Here is a 22,810-nt window from a genome sequence, read left to right as displayed (position 1 = left end):
TCAAATTAAAGAAGAAGCTCTATTGTTCACAGATACCGAACACATGATTTCCACTGCGACACTTCGGGAGTTGAGATAGTCTTTTCTTCCCTATTGTGACGTAGGCCTATATGTTGTCCATTGGGAATTGATTGGATGGTTGTGGTTTTCTATTGGTGGATCTCAAGTGAGTGACAGGTTGTCCCACCCTCACGTCATTAAACATGTTGTCAGCGTAAAGATGTCGCTGCAAGAGGAAGGGGAAGTTATTTTGATTAAGTTATCGTGCACGGATAAATCATTTATAACAAACACTGCAATAGTTCATAAAAAAATAAAAAGAATTGTCCATTTTGATTTCATGGTGACTTTAACAGTGGACTTTACTGTAGCCTATTTGATGGAACATATACAACCTTTTATTCCAGTTCACTGTGTACAATAAAGGCTACCTAAACAGATCAGCAATAGTCAAATAAAAAGCTTAAGAGAGTCTTTCAAGGTGTTTTTATCTACTTTGTTCAGTGTTTCTCATGAGTGAACTTAACAGAATGGCCGGTTGTAATATATGGAGACTCTTTACATACAGACAAAAGGTGCTGTAAAGATACTACAACCGTTATCTAGCTAATATATATTTAGATAAATTAACAGTAATTTGTTCAGATACTTCACTATGCCATGCTTTTAAGATAAGAACAGGATTTCAAAGCTGACACGCACCTGGTTAGAAACGATCACACACACTCGCTCTATATGGCCCTCTGTTGCCACCATGCGGCCTCTTTACGCACTGCAAGAACACATTGATGACCAGAGAATTCAGTTCTGAGAATATTACATTTTTAAAAATAAAACTTATAGTCTGTTCAAGTTAATAATAATAATAATAAATAGTAATGATCGATTCGTTATTTTCAATCTTAATATAAATAAGTCTGTAATTTATTATTCTTATGGTCTTTAAAACACTTGTAGGCCTACATCTTTAAAATTAATTTTGTTGTAATATGTAAATTGTATCTATATATGATTATTTTATTTTTTTACTTAAAGCAGACAAACATTGCTCAACATGTGAGCTGGGGCGGGACAACCTGTCACTCACATGACATCACGGCAATAGCAACCACAACGATCCAATCAATTCCCAACGGACAAAATCAAGTCCCGCCCTACCTTTTTCTTGTTCAAGAAGCCGTTTCACTCAGATGTGTTACATTAGGGAAGACTATCACAACTTCCGTTTCATGAAGACAAAGAAATTCAAACGCAATATTTTTGTTTAGCATTTACTGAATGACCATACTTCAATTTGTGTTATTTAAGCTTTAATGACTTCACAAGTGTTGTAAAAATGTGAGGAAAAAGTGGATGCAAATGAGTTTGCATGATTACATTTTGTCTGTAAACAGAATAACTGCTGATTATTACATCACTTTAGAACATCAAAAGCCAAACAAATCATTCTCAACTTTCTCTTCACAAACGCAACAGTACAAAGTGACAAAATGCACAGGCTTACAGACATCCTAAAAACTATTTATTGAGCGATCACAAAACAAAATAACGCAGGAAACACAAATAAGAGCACACTGCAAAACAAATAAGTTTTACATTTGCTTATATACAAAGTCAGCAACAGATCCATTGATTTTTATGTGTGGATAGTCACACACAAAGAAGAGAAGACACTATCCTGTATAGTGTTAAAAGGCTGCACAGAGATAATCACACGAGGAAACAAGCTTTGCCCACAGATCTGCTGCTTTGACTGAGCAGAACCGACAGCACACATCATGTCTGAATGAATGAATGAATGAATGCACAGAGGAAGAGAGAGATGTGAACGGTGAAAGCCTGACCTCCGTTCATTTCCATCACAAGACTGCAGGAATGACTCAGCAATCATTCATATTTACTTTAGGAATTAAAAACTATGGCCTGGTTTCACAGACAGGGCTTAGACTAAACCAGGATTAGACCTTATTTCAATTAGGGCATTTAAGTAGCTTTTTATAATCATACCTTAGAAAAAACATTACTGATGTGCATCTTTAGACAAAACAAAGGCACTGACTTATTTTAAGATATATCAGTGCAAGTTGCTTTCAGTTAAAACAGCTCAAACATGCATTTTAATCTGGGACTAGCTTAAGCCTTGTCTGTGAAACCGGGGGAAAATGTCTCATTTCTGGGCACTCATGTGAGACAGCTGATTTGAAAAGAGAAAAAAAAGAAAATAAAAAAGCATGTAGCATATATTAAAGCCCTTTATAAACAGATTCAACATCATTCAATCTTGAACAATCATATAAATTATATTATAAGATCATAAATGTCCATTCTGACTCAGTCCTGCCTATTCTGTAAAAGCCCCAAAAACACACGAGAAAATAACACTTTGTTAGCGCACATCATTTGAATTATTCCTCTGAGAACTATCTCCAAAAATCATTACAGCTTATTTGGGCAAAGATACATACGCGTTTTTTTAATAAGTGTATTCACCAACTAGTATTTGGATGAACAATATTTGGATTTAATGCTAAAGGGTCAGCAATCCATGCACCTATCAGGCATTGTTATGGCAGCACAACTATAGCTTTGTTCTCAGTTAAATCCTAGATATTTTGGCCAGATTCATCAATTATAAAAAAAACAAATGTCTTAAAGATATAATCTGAGTGTCAACACAAGATACAAAGAAATCTTAAGGCCTGCTTCATAAAACAACGCATGCATATGTTAAGCTATGGAAACTTCTACCACAGAATAAAACATAAAAAAGGTGATTGAAACGTTTTTATATCACATTTCAGTTTAGATCTTGCAATTCAGACTTTATAACCTGCAACTGCACATTTATATCTCACAATTTATATATTTTTTAAAAAGTCAGCATTGCAGGATATAAACTCGCAAATTGCAAGAAAAAAAGTCCGAATTGTGAGATAAAAGGTTGCAATTACCTTATTTTTATTCTGTGAAAACCAGCTTCGATTCACAGCTCTCTGACCGTTGCCTGTGGCTCATGACACCTCTGAGGTAGATTAGAGACACGAGAACAGTCTGAAAGCTACAGCAGAAAGTCTTCATCTCAGTCCTCAAACAACGTGTTAGCGGAAAATTACTCCACTGAATCACGCAGCTAATAGTCAGGGAGTCACTATTAAGTCATAAATAATAACATTTCATAGCAGAAGACAACGGCAATGTTGTTTTAGCTGCTGTAAAACTAATATTTAGAAGACGGGAAGAATTCGCAACCTTTAGGGGCTTGATAAAACAAAAAATAAAAGATAAACAACAAAACTAGCATTTTAGTTCTGTGCGTTATCCAGTAATGGGTATTTACTGTAGCAATCAGATAATGATGTAATGATTGGGGTCCTAACATGTATATATGCATGTACAATGAAGATGGCCATTTAATGAATATGAGTAATTCAATTATTCATACAATAATTATTGTTAATAATGGCACCTACATGGAGTTTAGACTAGCTGTTTGTGGTTATATAACACTATATCCTTTCTGGGCAGTAATTAATGTGAGTATTTGCAGAAGGCACTTAACTTAATGCTCACTAATTAATGTAAATGCCAAGATGACCATCAGCGATACACAGTCCACACTTTATCCCATTAGAAGACAGTTTTCAGAATTGAGATGTTTCACACTCAAGGCTACAGTATGTGAAGCTTGTCCATGAGCTGGAGGTCATGAATATTAATGAGCTGGGTTTTGTTTTTGTAATGAATCTCAAATTAGGAAAAGATTTAGACAGAGCCATAGACACGATCTGAGACATTATAAAACTTGAATATTAATTATGTGATAATCAACTGGAAGAACTCCTTGAATTGCTGAAATGCAAATATAAAAGATGATTATTTCCCAAAATAATAGTTGCACATCAACTGAAAGTACACTACCATTATAAAATGTGGGGTCTGGAAGAAAAGGTCGGTTATGCTCAACAAGGCTGCATTTATATGATTTTGATTATGATTTGATCAAAAGTACAATAAAAACAGTAATATTGTGAAATAATATTACAATTTTGCTGTAACAACTGCTTTTTATTTTACAGTATTTTAAAATGTAATTTATTCCTGTGATTCCTGTCATTACTCCAGTCTTCAGTGTCACATGATCCTTCAGAAATCATTCTAATATGCTGATTTACTGCTCAAGAAACATTTCTTAGTATTACGAATGTTGAAAATAGTTGTGCTGCTTAATATTTTTGTGGAAACTGTAATACATTTTATTTCAGGACTTTTTGATGAATAGAAAGTTGAAAAGAACATCATTAATTTGAAAGAGAAATATTCAGCAACATAAATTTGATCAATTTAATATGTCTTTGCTGAATAAAATGATTAATTCCTTAAAAAAAAAAACTTACTGACCCCAAACTTTTGAATGGTAGTGTACATTTAAAATGCATTGAAGCTACTAGCTTCTAAAATGTCCATTCAAACCACCCTTTGACTTCACTTGGGGGAGTCAAATGCTTTAGCGCTATAAACTATACAAAATAATACACGCAGCTCTCTAAACTTATTTCACAGGGAAAGGGGGAAAATTCCAAAGCGGATCTAAGCTATATCGCTTTGCAAATGGTCAAAAGAAGTTTAGGTCAAGTAAAGTAAAATCCATTCAGCCAACAAAACAGGCCGGATGGGAGCAAATCATGAGTTGAGTGGAGTCTGAGGCCCACGGGTGAGGACGTGTCACTGACAGTCTGTGTAATAGAGAATGAATGAGACGGGCAGCTACTGGACAGACAGAAGAGGAGCTGGGCTGAGCTGGGAGCTGGGGTTATGGGTAGGACGGGGATTGATCTCAGCTTCTCCGAGATTTTGAATGCTGGATCAACCACTGCAATGTGATATCTGCAGGAAGAACGTGGAGAGAGGAAGAGATGAACAATTATGACAATTATATAATATCTTCTGATGCACTTCATATCCTCTCCCAAACTAAAGTATTCGTAAATATCGTAAAAAAAATTTTTTATATAAGTTGTCTCAAATGACACACTATACACTTATGCACTATGCTCTCAACCATGTAGAGCAGTGGTTTTCAAACTTTTTCAAGAGCGACCCTTTTTTTTTTCTTTTTTTTTTGACACGACCCGTAGGCCTATATAGGCCTATTCTTAAGCCTTTTCTTAGCAACCGCTTTTGATGATGCACGTGCAGTGGCTTATCCGTGACGCGATAGCAACGCAAAGTTGATTCTGCACTCTTTTGATCTAGCTAAAGCTACAGGGATGCTAATTAACCGGTTAACCATTAACCATTGTAAGAATTTTAACCAATTAATATAGCCTACTATCGTTTGATGTATGCTTAAAAAATTCACTAAAAATATTCCACAACAAATCCTTTAAATTTAATGATATTCAGAACAGAACAAGAATGAAAAAAACATCTATAAACAAGCCAAAACGAAATAATTTCGTTGGGCTCACCTAACTCTCTCATTCGAATACATTTTTTTTTTTTTTTTCATATTCGCGATTTATTTGGATGCTAAACTATTATTTATTATAGGCTTCTAAGAAAAAATGAAAATGATTATCCCCCCAAATTTTTTATATTTATTAGGCTTCAAAAAATATAAAAACTTTTAATTTAAGTGAACTTAAAACAAACCTTACATAAACCCATTATAAATGTCATATTTACCTGTGCCTTTCCTGTCTAACAGATATGAAATATACAGAAATTTGATAAGGTTATCAAAACATTCCGCACTGCATAAATTATAAACTAAATATAGAGAAATCCGTATTAAAGCTACACGCATTCTTTAGTCAAGAGCTGTTAATAATTTTCTCCGAGAATTAGCTGCTGCCACTTTAGGACCAGCCACAGCTGACGATCTCACGCATCCCATTCTCTCACTACTCTTTACTTTCATTTAAGATTTTATTTAACTCATTTAAGACTGTTCTTGTGAGGATACTCGACAAAACGGACATTTTGGCATGCATGTGTGTTGTTCGTTCTAGCGCGAAAGAGAACTTGATACTGGCGCGCGTCTATCTGTGGGTCGTGTGTATGTGTGTGTGTCAGGAGGACATTTACTGACAGCGCGTTCTCTTTTGTCTTGTCGCGCATGAATGGTTTAAAAGCATTTGCATGAATAAGAGCGGGATCATATTACGATAGCTTAGTCACCTGTTGTTGTTTCTGACGTTTTATCGCCTGTGCCGCAACCGCGATACCACGGAGGAGCAGGACGGAGCCTATATCGATGCGCGCGCGTCCGCGTCCGGGAACATCGCGTGCCGTCTCGGTTTTCTTTCCGTCAAATTGTTTGTGAGGCGCCGCGCGTTGTTTAAATAGCCATATTTCGCGTGTTTCTTTTATATCGGCCTATAGATTATGATTTTATGAAAACAAATTTTGTTTTTTAATTTAATTATATTTTCCTTAAATCATCCTGGCGACCCATTTTTTAAGTCTCGCGACCCACCCGAGGGTCGCGACCCAGGGTTTGAAAACCACTGATGTAGAGTATGAATTTTATTAGGTTATTTGGTCATTCGACATCTGAGTCTGATAGCCCCTCCCCCTCCGATACATAACTAAAGCTGTGACATGAAGTTTCCAACATTCCACACTTTTTTTTTGGTTTATTAAGTGCATCATCCCAGTATTTGAACACTACTCACTATTTGTGCAACAAAACAGCATAGAATAGTGCACAAGTACGCAAATTGGGACGAACCTTCAGTATTACAAATATTTCTTGCTCAGAGTAGTTTTGTGTGCGTGTCATATTTTGGGAACTGCTGCTTCACAGGAAAACACATGGTCTTTTCTTTGCCAATTAGGTATTTGTAAAGCCAATAAAAACAGTGACTAACGTGGTATAATGAATGCAAATGGATGGCTTTTCAGATTAGCGGAAATGATGATGTAATCACCACCACCACAACTGTACTGCGCAACAACAGAAAAATCTAACTAAAAGGAACAAAACAGCTCTTAATCGCTGAAATGTGAGTGAGTCACAGTAAGGTGGTTTATGAGTCATTTGATTCAGTATTGTAAATATTGTTGAACTCCACAAGACCTTTCTTCTTTTATTTCCAGTTCTGAACACACATAATGTTCTTTGTGCCTTTCTCACCCTCACTTTTTCAAGGAATTTGGTTATTCCAAATTAACCCAGTAAAGCCGCACATACAATATGAAATAATAGTCAGTAACTCTCACCTATATTGTCTTTCTCTTTGCATGAAATGGAGTAGCAGCAGATCTCTCTGTCTTGAATCGCAGACAGGTTCCTGCAGAAAAGGAAACATAATTTGCCATGTTTAGCATCACATGAACTTTTTCTAAAGGTATATTGTCACCCGACTGTGTAAATGTCACAAAATCCCAGAAAAACCCCCCACAAAAAAAATCTTCCAATGTGGACATGTTTAGTGCTAGCAGGAGTACAAAAATGCCATAGTCTATTTAGGACTTAAAAATAACCCAAAAAAAAGAAGTCTAAAAAGAGGAAGGCGACACAGTGTTATTAATGTAAAAAATTCTATTAAAATCAAAAGCATCCAGAGATCATATGACAGGACTGTGCAACAGTGCCTACTCCCTTTTTCAGTGGTGGTGGTTCCCAAGGTATTTTCCCCATTCATTTTTCCCATAGGGATTTTAAAATAGTCTTTGTTACAGAGTCACGAACAAAGCCAATCAGCTAACAAGGTGAATCCCAACACTACAAACATTGATTTGAAGAAAAAAGGTTTTTGAAAATCTGACAAAAAGACAAGGGTACAAGAATGTGTACTTAAAGGGATACTTCAGGATTTAGCATTAAGCTTTGTATTAGTAGAAAACCTGTAGTATTTTCAAATTACCGTGCTTTCCACCCTCATATCCCCCTGAGACGAGAGATTTATGTATTTTTTGTCTGGAAAAAATCCTCAGATGACGCAAAAATCGTCATTTTGCGTCATCGGAGGATTTTCTGGCCAGAGGCTAAAGACTACAGCCAGTAGGAGGAGCTGTTCCGCATGTTTTCAGCCCGCCCATAGAGGGTGGGATCTCACTCACAGAATGTACACATACTGCCGTCTTTCTTTGGAAGCTAAGCTAACAGGCTCTTGTTCTGTGGAGAAAGCTGAGTAGTAGGAGAAAGCTGAGTAGTAGGGGTTACCATCCTCTTTTTCCCGGACATGTCCGGCCGTCGAGATCGTCCAAAATGTCCGGGATTCGGCTTTTGCTTTCTGCAGTCGCCATTCATTGTTTACATGCACACCTTTTGTTTCAATCTAACTGAATTCATTCCGATTGGTGAATCTGAATGTAGTGTTTACATGAACGCTAAACAAGTGATCGGCTGATGTGCGTTTTAACATTGCTAAGAAAATTCCCGCTCCTCCGTGAGAGATACGAGACCGGTGCGTCTCAGTAATCCCGCCACCGGCCTCGCGCCATTCTCCCGCGGCCCTCAGCCTCGTCCTGCTCGCCACAGTAAACATGATGAATGGCGACTGTAGAACTCAAAAGCTGAATCCCGGACATTTTGGGCGATCTCGATATCCCGGGCAAACTCATCACGGAGACTCACTAGTAGCCTAACCTTGTTGTTTTCAACTGCGCTCTCTAACCGGGAGGCGTGGCTTGGGAGTGGCCTCCTAGGGCAGCGAAGCAAGTGCATTCTGGGAGTTGTTGTCTTTCATCCACATAAGCCAAAAATACATTATCTGGCTTTTCTAAGTCTAGAAATCTCCAAATTCAAAAATGTCTTCACATTTCTTCTACATAAATGACCTATTTTAAATACACATTCATCTTTCCAGAGGTGAAGTATCCCTTTAATGGCTTTAGTGAGGGAAAGAACCACAATCCCATGAACAGCATAACGTCGCTGTCCGATGAAAACCGCGTATGTCCATTTTGCCGATTTTGAGATTTTTCGACGGATAGAATGTCCAGGTTCATTTCCGTATACAGTATGCTTCACATATCTAAATGACCAATGAAAAGTTGTGAAATCATGTCATCTGATTTTCACGTATATCCATTTGGTGTCAAAGCTGTCAATCACACCGCGTATCTCCCGCCCTGTGGAGGCATCTCGCCGGTCTAAGTGTCTCTGGAAGCTCAGCATTGGATAGCCGAATAACTCTGTGAGGTAAAGTATCAGCAAACGTTTGTTTTTGACAACTGTTCAAGTTTATTATATATTCGCAATATATTCACAACTGTTATTTACCGGTAAATGGTCTAGACGAAGTAATTGTCACTTTTTATTGTGGAGATGTTCACGCACGGGTCTGTTAACTTAAGCAATACTTTTAAGGTAGTCTAATATTTTCCTGACTAATAAATTACTGACACAGTAAAGGGTAGATTTAAATAAAGAATAACGAATTTTAAATAAAGAAAAACTAAATTTAAATAAAGAAAAAAACTAAATTTAAAAAACGAAAAATGAAATTTAAATAAAGAAAAAACGAAATTTAAATAAAGAAAAATGACATTTAAATAAAGAAAAAACGAAAATTAAATAAAGAAAAACCCGAAATTTAAATAAAGAAAAACTAAATTTAAATAAAGAAAAACTAAATTAAGTTAAATTAAAAACGAGATTAATTTAGATTGATAATGGGTAAAAAGGCTAATAGCCTACATGTTGGGTCCGTGTACTTTTTCGTTCATTCATTATTCTATTTCGGAATGAAAGATGAAATGTAAAAAAAAGGGTGCAGCTTGTTTTTTTGTTTTAAAGAAAAAAACAGAAATGGCTGTATTTTTTTGTACATAGCATAGCCTACTTTGTTATGATTTTAGTATCATAATGATTAATAAATGCACGCACAATTATCCGTGAACTTGATTTGAAGCCTTTCAACTTGTGTGTGCAAAATGCAGAATTAAATGAATGTGCAGCAATTTGTACAAATAGAGTCTGTAGGTCTACTATACTGTTAAAAGTATGAAAAGTGAACAGCACGAGTAATAGGATGCACAATTTGAGACGGGTCAAACATGATTTTGACCACTTCATTAAGTTTGGTTTTGTAGAAAACCTTTCTTTAAAGTGAATTTCGTTTTGTATAAATTGTATCTTAATTTTAATAAATTTTTCATCAACCAATTGCCTGGAGTGGATTTAATAAATAAGAAGCAAATATATAGCAGACAATATAATCATGGAGGCGCCCGCGCGGTCACTTGCATTGCACGTTAACTGGAGCGCATCTCATCCTAACTTAACGAAACTCAGTGTATGCCTCACACAGACATGAGAAATACATCAAATACACAAAGCTTGAAAAGTCTTTAAACGAAATAATTCAAAACGAAAAGAAAAAGGCTCTCTGATTATGTATGATTATATGATCATATAGCCTAGCCTATTTTGTGAATTGTTCATTCCCGGTTGGCACACATTTTGCTGCCCTTACAAAAGTGCCGCTCTAGGCAATTGCCTAGTTCGCCTATATGGACGCGCCGGCCCAGCAATGAGTGTTGATTCATTGTCCCTTCATAGTTTGCAAGAGACATTTAATAAACTGAGACGTAGGCTATTTAATAAACTGAGCGTAGCCTATTCATCTGTCAATATGAAACGCGACTTGGCCATTCTAATTAATGATCGGAAGAACGCGTATCGACCACCGTTACTGTAAAATATGCACGTATGTCCATTTAAACTCGATTTTGGTCAAATGTGGATTATATCATTACACTGGCAAGAATATGGTTACATTTAAAGATGCCGTACCAAGTATGACAATGCTACGTTCAACTGCTTTTGAAATTACGGTGTTTTTTTCACTTCCTGAAAAGTAACCGTTTTGGACATACGTGAGTTTCATCGGGCAGCGACGATAATTGAATTAAAAACAATGCAAAATATGCATACAAATACAACATTTCAGTATCTTGAGAGCATAGAGAGACCGACTCGATTGCATCATTCGCAGTGCTTCATGGGAGTGGGCGGAGCTGAAGAGGTATTTAGGTTGCTTTTTTCGACTTTCTGATTGGTGTAATTTCCTGTACAGCATCATGGGTAATGTAGTTTTTCCACCAGGAATTCCGCTGTTAAATAAGCTGAAATAAAGTGGGCTGACGTCTTCGGTAAAAGCAAATACCATCAATTAACACCCTCGTCACTCACAGTAGGACTGTCTTTAAAGGCTTATATTATTGTTCAAAATCAATTTCCCGATGGAGAAAATGAATGGAGTTTTTACTTCCAGTACACGATCATTGTGCAATATATGGGTCTGTATAAAACACTAAATGAATCTCTCACTCTCATGACCCTAAACTTATTAGTCAAGGAACAGCGTGAAGAAAGATCAAATAATGCAAAAAAAAAAAAAGGTCTTACATCTTTTCGATGAGTTGTTTCTCGTCTAGCGCAATAGAGATGTCTCTTTTGTTGCCAAGGACAAGTACCTGTGAAGGATAAAGTAACAATAAATCACCCACAACGCACCTCTTAAATTGTCATTAGATTTAAACTGCATGTTTCACATTGGCAGTTTTGCTTTCAGTGCTGAAAGATTTATGTATTTGGGTGTTGGTCCTAACATCATATTGTGCTAAAGCTATCTTTTTAAATGGGTGGCTTTAGCAAACAGTAGCCGTCCCATCACTCCCTACAGACAGATAATCAATGAGCGAACTGTTTCCTCTGTGCTGATTTCTCTGCCATAGATAAGACCAGTGAGGACATCTCGGACCACAGGAGCTGACGGTACAGATGCTTAGTCATGCTCCTTAAAAACCACACAGCAGCAATGGAAAGATCTGGACAAGGTGTGGTGCGATGGCTAGGCTTGAGCTCCTGCCGTTTTGGTAAATCCAGCAGTCATAAAACAGCAGGAAGTGTTAATAACACAGTCTTCCACTAACACCACAGGGGAAATAAAATTATAAAACAGAATTCCTCTTACAGGAATGCCTTGCAGTTGTGGTTTGTCTAACAAGTTGTGTAGCTCGTTTCTGGAAGCTTCCACCTTTTCACGATCTGCAGCGTCCACCATGTACCTGAAAACACCAACAGGCTTGATAATAACACAGTAATGTAAACACTAACACTTTATATAGGGGATAATATACAGTTAGCCAGTCATTATTGCTAAATAAATCTTGACTGGGTGATCAGGACAAAGCACAGCAGTCCCAATTTATTTTTGCGATAATGGCCGGTTGACTGTATATTACACAGCTACTTAACAAATAAATACATTAATGGACATGAAATGTTTCTTGAGCAGCAAATCAGCCAATTAGAATGCCTTCTGAAGGATCATGTGACACTGAAGACTGGAGTAAGACTGTAAATGTACCAATATTAGCCAACTAACTAACTTCCAATATATCGAAACAGAAAACATTTTGTAATATTATTTCACAATATGACTGTTTTTTCTGTATTTTTGATCAAATAAATACAATCTTGGGGAGTACAACAGACTTCTTTCAAAAACATTAAAAATGTTTGCACAGTAGTGTATATTTATTAATAATCTGCAATTTTAGAAAGCATTTTCTATGGACTGTCCAGCATAAAAAATATTTAGTTACAATATAATATGCCTAATTTTAAGTTCTCTCTCATCTAGCTCCTAGATACAATTTAGTGATACTAGATACCAACTGTTCAATGCCACTGACCAATCAGAACCAAGTATCGCAGAGGGTAGTGGAATAAACCATTTTAAAAGTGTCAGCAGATTATACTCACACTATGGCGTTGACGCCCCGACAGTATCGCTCCCACATGCTCCTGAACCGCGGCTGCCCGCCTATATCCCAAATCTACATGAGAACAACACATTTTGGCTACAGGGTTGGACATGTGGACATGATTGCAGGCATTGGTGATGTGTCTATATAACTGAATATAATGTGTATGAAAGAGTGTAAAACTGGATTCAACAAAACCACCCTTGATAATTAGCGCAGATGAGACTAACCTTTATGGTTACGTTGCCTTTGGTGACTTTCCTCATGTTGAAGCCGACTGTAGGGATCATGTCTTCATTGAACTGACCCGACTAATGGAAAAGAAACATGTAGATCATTACAATTAAATGGATAAAACAAATCTACATGTGAAGGGATGCAAAGGTTTACAAAATGACAATCTAACAGCCTGACATTTCACAAAATAACAACACGCACAAGAGGAAGTCAACATTACAATTCAGCAACTCATAGGTATTTTTAGGAACCGTAATGGGAATTTTTGGTATCACAGGCCAGAGAGTGTCATGTCACATGATTTAGTAAATTGTGCAAAAGAGCAGAATGATTGGATTCATTATTTAAAAATAAGTCTTAAGAGGTTTCATGTCTCACAAACAGATCTCTTTTGGGTGAAAAGGGAAAAGCAAGATCTTTCTTTTAACTATTCATGGAGCGAGATATTGCAAAACCCCCATATTAAATATAGAAATCTTAAAAGAGCTTAGCGAACTTGAAGGTCATATTACAAAACACTTAAGTGGTGCAATTATGCAAATTGAAACTTAATTGGTTCACATTTATGAGTGAAGAAATACTGACAGAATTGTTAAGCAAGGTACAAATACAGAACGGGGAAAACAATAATGGGTTAGATTAATAACCCATAAATCATTCTCTGAAACTAGAATGACACCTGCGAGTGTCAGATGTTGAAAACGGAAGAGATATTTCTCTTTTCCTCTTTGAATTCAGAGCATCATGTAGAGTTGTGAAAGTGTAGTGACCTTAGAAACCCTGGCTTTTGTAAACTCATTGTGCTGCATTGCAGAAACTTCGAAAAGGTGTATCGGTTTAAATAAGATGCAGTGCTCCACTTGCATTCAAATAAAACATTATTGTGACATTATTAGTGTCACAAACTTGCAACATGGTAACTTTAGATGGTAAACCCATTCAAAAACCACAGGTACTTCCAGAAAGGGAGGATTGTTTTCAGCAGTGATTGATAACATAATTATCTATGAAGGAAATCAAAAAGACATTGGGCACCGACGTCAACATGGAGGCAAAGCCATAATTCCTAATTTACATGTCTCACTTTGTGGTAGGTATATTACATTATATTACATTACATTACATTATTTATGAATCTGGTTACAGACGATTTAAACTAAAACACACCATTGGAATCTCATCCACCCTTAAAGTCATAACACTGAACACAATCTTCAAACCTGGAGAAACTAGAACAGGTTTGCAATTCATATTTCATGTACAATCTAAAACGTCAAGCAATCCGTTAAAGAAAAATCACACCCATATTCCTAAAATTCGTATAAAAAGGATCGAAAGCATCTGTTCTCCGCCCCCGTCAGGCTATGACATGACAACAATAACATTAACAGCTCAGTCAGGACTCAGAGTTCAAACTTTGAGGAATTAAACTGGACTTACAGCGATAACGTTGACAAAAGTGGTTTTTCCAGAGTACTGCAGTCCCACCAGCGTCAGCTCCATCTCCTCCTTCCAGAAGAGCGACCTGAACCAGTCCATGATCCGGTGGATGAGAGCCATCATCTCTGCGCTGCTGGATGAGCTCTGATGGTGAGGATGAGGCAGCGCAGATTCCGTTCCTGCTGGAGGGAATCAGGAGAAAGAGGAAGCTGCTGAGGTGGTCATGTGACAACTACTGACGCGCAATAAACGCGTCGCTATCGACACAACAAAACCGGAAATCTTTCAGAATAAAAGTCCGCGGGTCACACTGTTGTGTTGAAGGTATTTCAATAAATATTAGGGACACTTTGAAGTGTTTGCATAAAAGTAACAAGCAAGAAAAGAAACAAATAAACTTTTGGAAAACTTCGGATTTCTTTGTTGGCAGAAAAAGAAAAAAAGAAAGAAAAAAAACCCGTTAATTTATTAACAAAATATAATTATTAAAAAGAAAGTAATCTTTGTTTTGAATTTTCACCTAAATAAGCTTAATAAACAACAACAAAAAATTATTTATCAAACAAATAAATACATACATATATTAATTAAAAGCATTGCTTTAAATTTATAACCATTTTTTCTGTTTGATTTAGTTTCATGCAAATGCATTATTGTATTTAAAAACATAATTAATTTTTTTTTTAAAGAATGAATTAAAACAATATATAAATTAACACGTTATACAGTCGAACATACAACTATTAAGTCAAATAAGTATATATATATATATATATATAGACGCTAAAGTCTTCTCCCACGTGAGGACCGTAAACATTGGGAATAAATCATAGACTGTAAAAAATAAATACAGTAAAAACATGTAAATAAGTAAAAAGAGGTTCGTTGCAGTTCATCGATATTGTCATAGTGTTACAAAATGCATATGTTTAACTCTTATATATATATATATATATAAGAGTTAAACATATGCACGAGTATGTATTGAGACGCTAAAGTCTTCTCCCACGTGAGGACCGTAAACATTGGGAATAAATCATAGACTGTAAAAAATAAATACAGTAAAAACATGTAAATAAGTAAAAAGAGGTTCGTTGCAGTTCATCGATATTCCACGCGATGGCGCTAAAAGCTTTATAATAGGGGGATGAGACCTTCTTTCACGTCGTAACAGGACCTCATACTTGTAAATTGTAAATGTAAATGAACATTGTTTACTGAAAACATTTCCACTGTTATACACGGTTATCTATTGCGTTAATGTTATTTTGTAACACTATGATTTGTTTATTACAGTCATGTTTGTTTGTTTGTTTGTTTGTTTGTTTGTTTGTTTGTTTGTTTTAGAAACGAATCACATTGTTTGCTTTTTTGTTTAGCCTACTTTTGAATCCCTCACCTTACTTTTTTTCTCCTGACCATATGACACAAAATCTCATCTCAGCACTTTTGATGACTGTCTACCCAAATTTTAATTTCAACATTTGTGAGATTTAGTCAGTCGAATCTGTTTTGAGGTTAATTGATCTAATTTTGTGTATCTGGAAAATAGTTATATATGACATTGTATAAAATATCAACGTTTTTTTTGTGTCTATTTGTTAATGAGGGATTTGTGGACACACACATTTTTGGATGTGTGGAGTAAAAGTAAAAGGTTTTATTTTAAAGTAAAAAATATCAATAATGACCCTTGGGGTAAGATGACACAGAAGACCCCAAGTGGCATTTAATAATTATTGTAATTAATGGGGTTAATTTTCAGTATTTTCATGAATTAAAACATCTTCACTTTCATTAAAACCATTACATTTGCATTCATAGTGTTGCTATTATGACATATCTTCAATTAAAATAAGGGCATTTAAATAGGCCTAAATAAATATTAATATGCCTGTATATAAGTCATAGAATAATTTTCAGATAAATCTCTTTTACTGGTATTCTGCTTTGTCTGTCTTCGCAATTCAATTATCAACTCAATTGTCAAAATACAATTTTAAATACAATAGTTTATTTGCTCTTTTACATTGACACTTTTAAAATATATAAATATTAATAATAATCAACCCATCTTACCCTTCTTTTAATATTTGACATTTTGTGCTATATTTGAACAAAATTAGCAAATGTATCTATTTATTTCCTATAATAACACATTGGCTGATGCATCATCATCCTGCACATGCTAAACTTATATATCTAAATATCTTACAATTTAAAGGTAAATCCACATTGTTCTTAAGGGGGGGGTATCTTCCCCCATCCTACCCCAACCACACTGACTAAAGATAATATAACAATACTTTATACCTCTAAAAACGTTAACTTATTGATTAACTAATTATGTCACTTATAGTAAATGTTACTCATTTACAGACAATATATAATACTAGTATTGTTGTCCCACGATCCTGCATTGTGTTGTTGTCCTGCCATGACTGTGCTGGATGTGTGGCTCTACATGTGAGGCCCGGTGTGAGTATTACTCCGCTGCCTGTTCACCTCCCAGCGGGCGGAGGAGCCTGGAGCCTGGAGCAGGGAAACTGCACTGGATCGAGCTCGAGCACACAGCCAGACACGCGGGAAGACTTAGCCTATTTCAGCAGATAACGAGCATTAGGAAAGGACGTGGTTCGTCTAAGTATGTAAATCGCCTGCAAAGACAAATAATAATAATAAAAGAGTATGTTCTTTGCTAATTTAGTTTGGGTTGTAGTCTTCTAATCTAGTGGGAAAAAGTGGCTCACATAACATGACAGTTTATGTTATCGACAAATTCATGGACTTTAGTTAGGAGCTGTGAGGCTGGAATATTTGTAACCTGACTCAGTCTTATCATATTGTGTGTCTAAAGGATTTGCATAGACAGAGCAAGTTTATGGGTTATGTAAGTGTTATATAAAGACGAACTGTGATGATGGGAAAAACAGCGAGGTTGTTTTCCCAGCTAAACATGTTCAAGCTCTCCAACACAGACTCAGACACATGGTTTCCACAGGAAAAAAAAAAAACTTTATTAATACTTTTTCTTTACTGTATGTCAACAATACTTTAGACAAAATATATACATCAAACAACCTTTTCTTAGGTCCCAAAATAAAAAGTAAGTACCTCTTCCTATACAAAACTAATATATTGTTTTAAACATTACATTCACTTTCTTTTGCTTCTATGTAGAATCCAAGATTAAAAATGTAGATATCCGCCATCATGTTTACTGCTTTAAACAGGTAAAGGCAACAGCATGAACAAAGATCTGTCCTAATTTGACCAGAAATGAACACAGGTCCAAAAAGCTGTACACAATCTCATGGCATACAGCACTCGGCTGTCTAAAACTCGCCAACATAAATGTGTGGGTCACGTATCAAAAATACAGATGTACAAGTAGCATAAACAAAAATAATTACAGGACGCAGTTACCTCACAACAACTTCACCTACGTGCACGAATGGATGACAAACTCAAAAGCTACAGCGGAGCCATGGTTACATCACTCCCGTATTTACACGAGCATCACGTCTCGGGAGTTGATGGCGTCCTCGTTTATGCAAGAAGATGGGAAACGTGCACGCGCCTGTGCTCCTCTCAACCAAAGCAAAGACATTTATTTGGTAGCATTCTAGTCTAAAAGGACGGTTCTTATCGGTTAAAGCAGTCACAGAAGCAGAAGAGAGTGGAGCTTCCTGATCAAGCGTCCACGGCACAGAGAAATGTCCAAAAAAAGCAGCATCTACAGGGGTGATGTTTTATTAAAAAAATGACTTTTTGTTTACATTCAACAAATGAAAAGGTGCTTGTGCAAAGGGCAAAGTCTTTATGGTTGGGGGACCGTCTGCACGTCACATTCTGGGTTATTGTTTTGTTTTGTTTTCGACTTAAACATTCGGCATAAGTGCAGAGTGCAGCCGTTCGCCCGTCCCAGGTCCTATTTCTGGAAGGACAGTGCTCACTGTCCTTGCTTTGACCTTCTTCACAGTGTCTCACAGTGCTTTGCACGGGACCTCCTTTACCCGTCTGCGTCCACGTGGACCGTTCCATGTCTGGGTGTGTGTCTGCTGGCTGTTGAGGGAGCTGATAAGAGTGTGCAAGTGTGTATGTGTGTGTGTGTGTGTGTGTGTGTGTGTGTGTCTCTGCGGTTGGAGGGAGGCCGTCGTACTTCTGAGAGGAATCAGAACAGCTGTTTGCCGTGCTTGAGGGCGCTTTGAACTTTTGTCTTTGCGCCCTCTTCAACAGAATCCTCTTCGGGAGCTTATTCAGCAGGGAAGTCCACTCTCGAGACCAAAACATTCAGAGAGCGGGCTCTTGGCGGACCCCAGAGCGAGTCCTCAGTCTTTGGTTTCCAGGTTTAACGGGGGAACTTGTTTCAGGGCCTGCAGGAGTGCAGGAGAGTCCATGGAGGTCGGAGGGCTGGCGGGGGAGCCCACTCTTGAGGACATGGCCAAGGATGAAGAGAGTTTTTCTGGAGACATGCCCGCTGGGGAGCCGCTGAGGCCTGGGTACAACACAGGCATGGCACCCGGGTACCAACACTTCTCCAGCATTGGCAGGTATGCTGCGGCCGCACCAGATGGGAAGAGGTAGAAGGGCATGCACATGGGTTGGTGTGGAGAAAAGCTCATGTAGGGGCTGTGGCCGCCCACTATTTCATGCCCTGACAGAGACTCGTCTTCTGAAGAGTCGGACCTCTGCCGCTTGGCCTGTGGCTCATCCATCTCCTCTTTAATGCTGCCGCCATACTTGAGATCCCCTGTGTCTTTGCCATAGTAGGCCGACAGCTGGGCCTTCGGGTCACGCTTCTCGAGCTCGCCTCCGTAGCCGCTGTCGGTATCCGTATCACTTCCGCTCTGCTCGCTGCAGTGGGGATAAGTCCTTTGAATGACGGGCACACAGTTTTTAGCGTGGCCCTCCGCTGCTTTGGGCTGCAGGCCTGCCGGTTTCTCCCGGCTTTCTTGGGGTTTGGGAGCGGGCTCGTCCAGACGAGGGCTCGGCGGGCTCTGAATGAACTCAGATGCCACTTTTTGAAGGTGGTCGATTATGTGAGAAGGCGTCAGGTCACGCATGGTCTCCTGGTTGGCCAGGAACTGAAGAACCTCCTTGGCGCACAAGTGGAACCCGGAACGGAACATCTCCTCACTGGTTTCTGAGTGCCCATTGCCCTGTTCACCTGCAATAAAACCATAAGGGTTAGGAAGCATGCCAATGCGTTCCTTCACAACAGTCTAGATCATTTGCTGCATTGCACAAGCCTGTCTCAATTTCTCAATTTCTTAGAGGGAGGGGGGTTAGGGGGGGTGAAAAGTTCAGCAGGGCTGCTTCCTGCACCACGGTCACACATTGCATTATCGTAAACTCACCGATTTGCATTCCGTTCTGCAAGGAAATGATCTTCTGTTGCTGCTGCTCCAGCAGGTTGTTAAGAGCTTTCACATGCTTGAGCGTGAGCTCCAACACAACAGCCTTCTCCAAGTGTCCCAGAGTCTAAAACAGGAAAAACCCAGATAAGCATGTTGATCTTTCTTATGTAACCCTCTCCGCAGCGGTTCAGAGAGGACAAACCTGCGTCGAGCAGGAATGAAGACACTCCTCTCCGCTCACCAGTGCATGCACATGTGCGTGCAAGTAATATTCAAATACTCTAAAAGACAATCTAACACGCCTTGTTGACGTATGAATAATGAATTAACGCAGCTTCATGATATGTTGTGCCAAAAGTTAACATGTGATGTTTACAAGTTGTATATATTAAAAATGTACATCGAGAACATTATAGGAGGGTGACTAATCCAAAAGCAGGACAAACATGATTTATTCATGATCAACAAGCAGGTGGCGCTTTACACTACAACATTGTGAGGTGAACCCATCCACTCCCATATTACTTACAGTGAGTTTAAGGTGTTCGGGCAGCAAATCCTTCAACTGCGCGATGCATTCGTTTATTCGGTCCCTCCTTTTCTTCTCGATCAATCGATGAGGCAATTTGTACGTATCCTATGGGTCAGGAGTTAAAATTTTCTATTAATTTCCATGCGTAAAAATAATTGAAAAAAACTCAAATAAAAGAAAAAATTGTGCAGTTTAAATCTCGTTAAGAACACTAAAATACAGTTATACAAAGTTGGCAAGTAAAAGTGTGCGCAAATGTATTTGTGCGTAACCGCGCGTAATTGCGCGTTTCGTACCTTACTGTCCTCACTGCGCTTCATTCCCCGCCGGGGTTTACACATAAACATCGGAAAGTCCATTCTATAAAATAAGACAAAATAAAATACAGTCAATAAAAGATAAATCTCAAAAGAAAGCGTTCAGAAACACGAATAAGCAGCGTCTGGAAGACTGACTTACCTTTCCATGTCAGAGATATCCATACCGTGTTTGGCCATACACGGTGGAGGCTGAGCACTGGTAATCCTCTCCATTTCACCCTATCAATATGTCTTAGTGGTGCAAGAATAGGGTTGATTAAAAATATATATGTGTATATATCAAAACAAAAACCAGATCCTTTATTCTCTCGTCAAAGTCCACAAGTATTTCCCTCGAATAGTTTCGTTCCAGATAAGGTCCCTCAAAAGTAGGACGCAAAACTGCTGTTGTTGTGAGGTGGAGATGCAGGAGGCGTTTGTCGGCTTCGCTGCTGGTTAAATGAGTGTATGTGGGTGGGTTTGAAGTACGTGTTAAATAAACCCTGTGACTGCAGACACGTCTCGAGCTCCAGTCACATGAGCCTCACGTGTGTGACGGCGCTTTCAGAGCTCAACCCATTTACAGCAGACCGTCCGCCCTCCCGTGTCCCGTGTCCCACCATGCTGCTGCGCGCGCTCTCTCTCTCTCCGTGCACAATAACAGCTCGTGTCAGGGACGTGTTTTTATGAGCGCCTTATCCTGGATTGACTTCAAAGCATGATATACTATACAAAGATTATATAAAGTGGGTTAGAGTGTTTTATCAAGCCTTAAAAAAGGCGCGTGTTTTTCACAATTCGACTTATTTACCAATGTAATTACATTTAGAACATATATATAAATAAATGTTCTAAATGTAATTACTAATTACTAAATTTAATATATATATATATATATTTCATGTATATTAGTGCTGTCAAATCATTTAAAATGAATTGGTCTACTAAAAGATGATGTTTATATAATAAATATAAAATATATACACACACACACACACATATAGCTAATATACATACATACATACATATATATATATATATATATATATATATATATATATATATATATACATACAGTATATATATAAATATAATATACATATATATTCTTTAATGTTTAAAACATTTTCTTTAAAAAAATATAAAACACATTTTATATATAAAAAATTCAAAAGAAAGTGCATATGTATTTAATTTGTAGGCTATACTATAAATAACACATTACATTAAGTGCAACCATATATATATATATATGTGTGTGTGTGTGTGTGTGTATATATATATATATATATATATATATATATATATGTGTGTGTGTGTGTGTGTGTGTGTATATATATATATATATATATATATATATATATATATATATATATATATATATATATATATATGTATGTATGTATGCTATATGCGTGTTATTTACAAATCCCTCTCGAACGCTGTGTTTGCATAAAGGATTATATTGCTTTACAAAGAAGCAGCACATATTCAGTTTCACACACGCATATGGGCCTGAACGTGAGCGTGCAGCAGAAGCTTCTAGAAAGAAACGGATGTCATATGAATAATGTACAGAGCACCTGTTGCTCCATCAATATAATGCTAGCATTCATTATCAGAATTCCCCTGGCATGATGCTGGCACATGAGCGAGCACGGCTCAGTTGTCATGGTTACACAATAGTAACAGATGCGCGGGAACTAACGCGCCGTTTTTTCGCACCGGGACCATTTGGCGCTCCACGTGCAGCCGCTCATGTCTCTCTCGTGCTGCGGCTCGGTTTGTTGTGGCCGGTTGTACTCGGCGGCGGTCACGTTGAACTCCTCATGGCGGCGCAGGGAAAGGGCGGAGGCGGAGAAACGTTTCAATCCCTGGGACTGACGTCACCCGTTTATTTTAGTGCAGGGCAGCTCGAGCTCATCCCAGCCAGGCGCGCGCGCTCTGATGAGAACGATGCTCTCACGCGCTGTTTTAATTGTAAATAACGCGCAGAATGTCTCTCATGAATATGGCAATATTTGGTCTAAAACTCTTTGAAATGGTGGTACAATAACTGAGGCGTGGAAGTCCTCGTAAAATACAGTAAATAATTAGGTAGCATTTACATTACTGAGTTCATACTACACATATTACATGTTGCTATGTTGTTTTCTCTCACTAAAATAGATCAATGTTTATTCAGTTGAATGCATGGATTATTTTATTTGGGCTAT

The 22,810-nt window shown here is 37.6% G+C and overlaps 2 protein-coding genes across 2 annotated transcripts; both read right to left on the bottom strand.

Moving 5' to 3' along the window:
* Nucleotides 1–1,500: 1,500 nt before the first annotated feature.
* Nucleotides 1,501–14,635, bottom strand: arl8bb (ADP-ribosylation factor-like 8Bb). The gene is made up of 7 exons (XM_082156628.1): nt 14,404–14,635; nt 12,957–13,037; nt 12,725–12,798; nt 11,931–12,024; nt 11,363–11,430; nt 7,225–7,295; nt 1,501–4,884 (listed from the first exon to the last, which is right to left on the bottom strand). The coding sequence occupies exons 1-7, from the start codon at nt 14,524–14,526 to the stop codon at nt 4,835–4,837; spliced, it is 561 nt and encodes a 186-aa protein (XP_082012754.1). The 5' UTR covers nt 14,527–14,635; the 3' UTR covers nt 1,501–4,834.
* Nucleotides 14,636–17,395: 2,760 nt separating this feature from the next.
* bhlhe40 (basic helix-loop-helix family, member e40) lies at nt 17,396–21,075 on the bottom strand. Its single transcript, XM_082155695.1, has 5 exons — nt 20,755–21,075; nt 20,592–20,655; nt 20,293–20,400; nt 19,764–19,887; nt 17,396–19,573 (listed from the first exon to the last, which is right to left on the bottom strand). The coding sequence occupies exons 1-5, from the start codon at nt 20,826–20,828 to the stop codon at nt 18,735–18,737; spliced, it is 1,209 nt and encodes a 402-aa protein (XP_082011821.1). The 5' UTR covers nt 20,829–21,075; the 3' UTR covers nt 17,396–18,734.
* Nucleotides 21,076–22,810: the final 1,735 nt, after the last annotated feature.

This window comes from Leuciscus leuciscus, assembly GCF_965113295.1.
Source record: "Leuciscus leuciscus genome assembly, chromosome: 23".
Classification (NCBI taxonomy): Eukaryota; Metazoa; Chordata; class Actinopteri; order Cypriniformes; family Leuciscidae; genus Leuciscus; species Leuciscus leuciscus.
Note: the sequence above shows the minus strand (reverse complement) of the source record. Positions and strands in the feature narration are given on the sequence as shown.

Excerpts from the sequence above, each read along its gene's own strand:
- arl8bb (XM_082156628.1), bottom strand. The coding sequence starts at position 14,526 with ATGATGGCTCTCATCCACCGGATCATGGACTGGTTCAGGTCGCTCTTC. Across the intron at positions 12,799-12,956 it reads AAGGCAACGTAACCATAAAG|ATTTGGGATATAGGCGGGCA; the intron begins GTTAGTCTCATC and ends GTTCTCATGTAG. Across the intron at positions 4,885-7,224 it reads CAAAGAGAAAGACAATATAG|ATATCACATTGCAGTGGTTG; the intron begins GTGAGAGTTACT and ends TTCTTCCTGCAG.
- bhlhe40 (XM_082155695.1), bottom strand. The coding sequence starts at position 20,828 with ATGGAGAGGATTACCAGTGCTCAGCCTCCACCGTGTATGGCCAAACAC. Across the intron at positions 20,656-20,754 it reads GATATCTCTGACATGGAAAG|AATGGACTTTCCGATGTTTA; the intron begins GTAAGTCAGTCT and ends CTTATTTTATAG. Across the intron at positions 20,401-20,591 it reads AGCGCAGTGAGGACAGTAAG|GATACGTACAAATTGCCTCA; the intron begins GTACGAAACGCG and ends CCTGACCCATAG.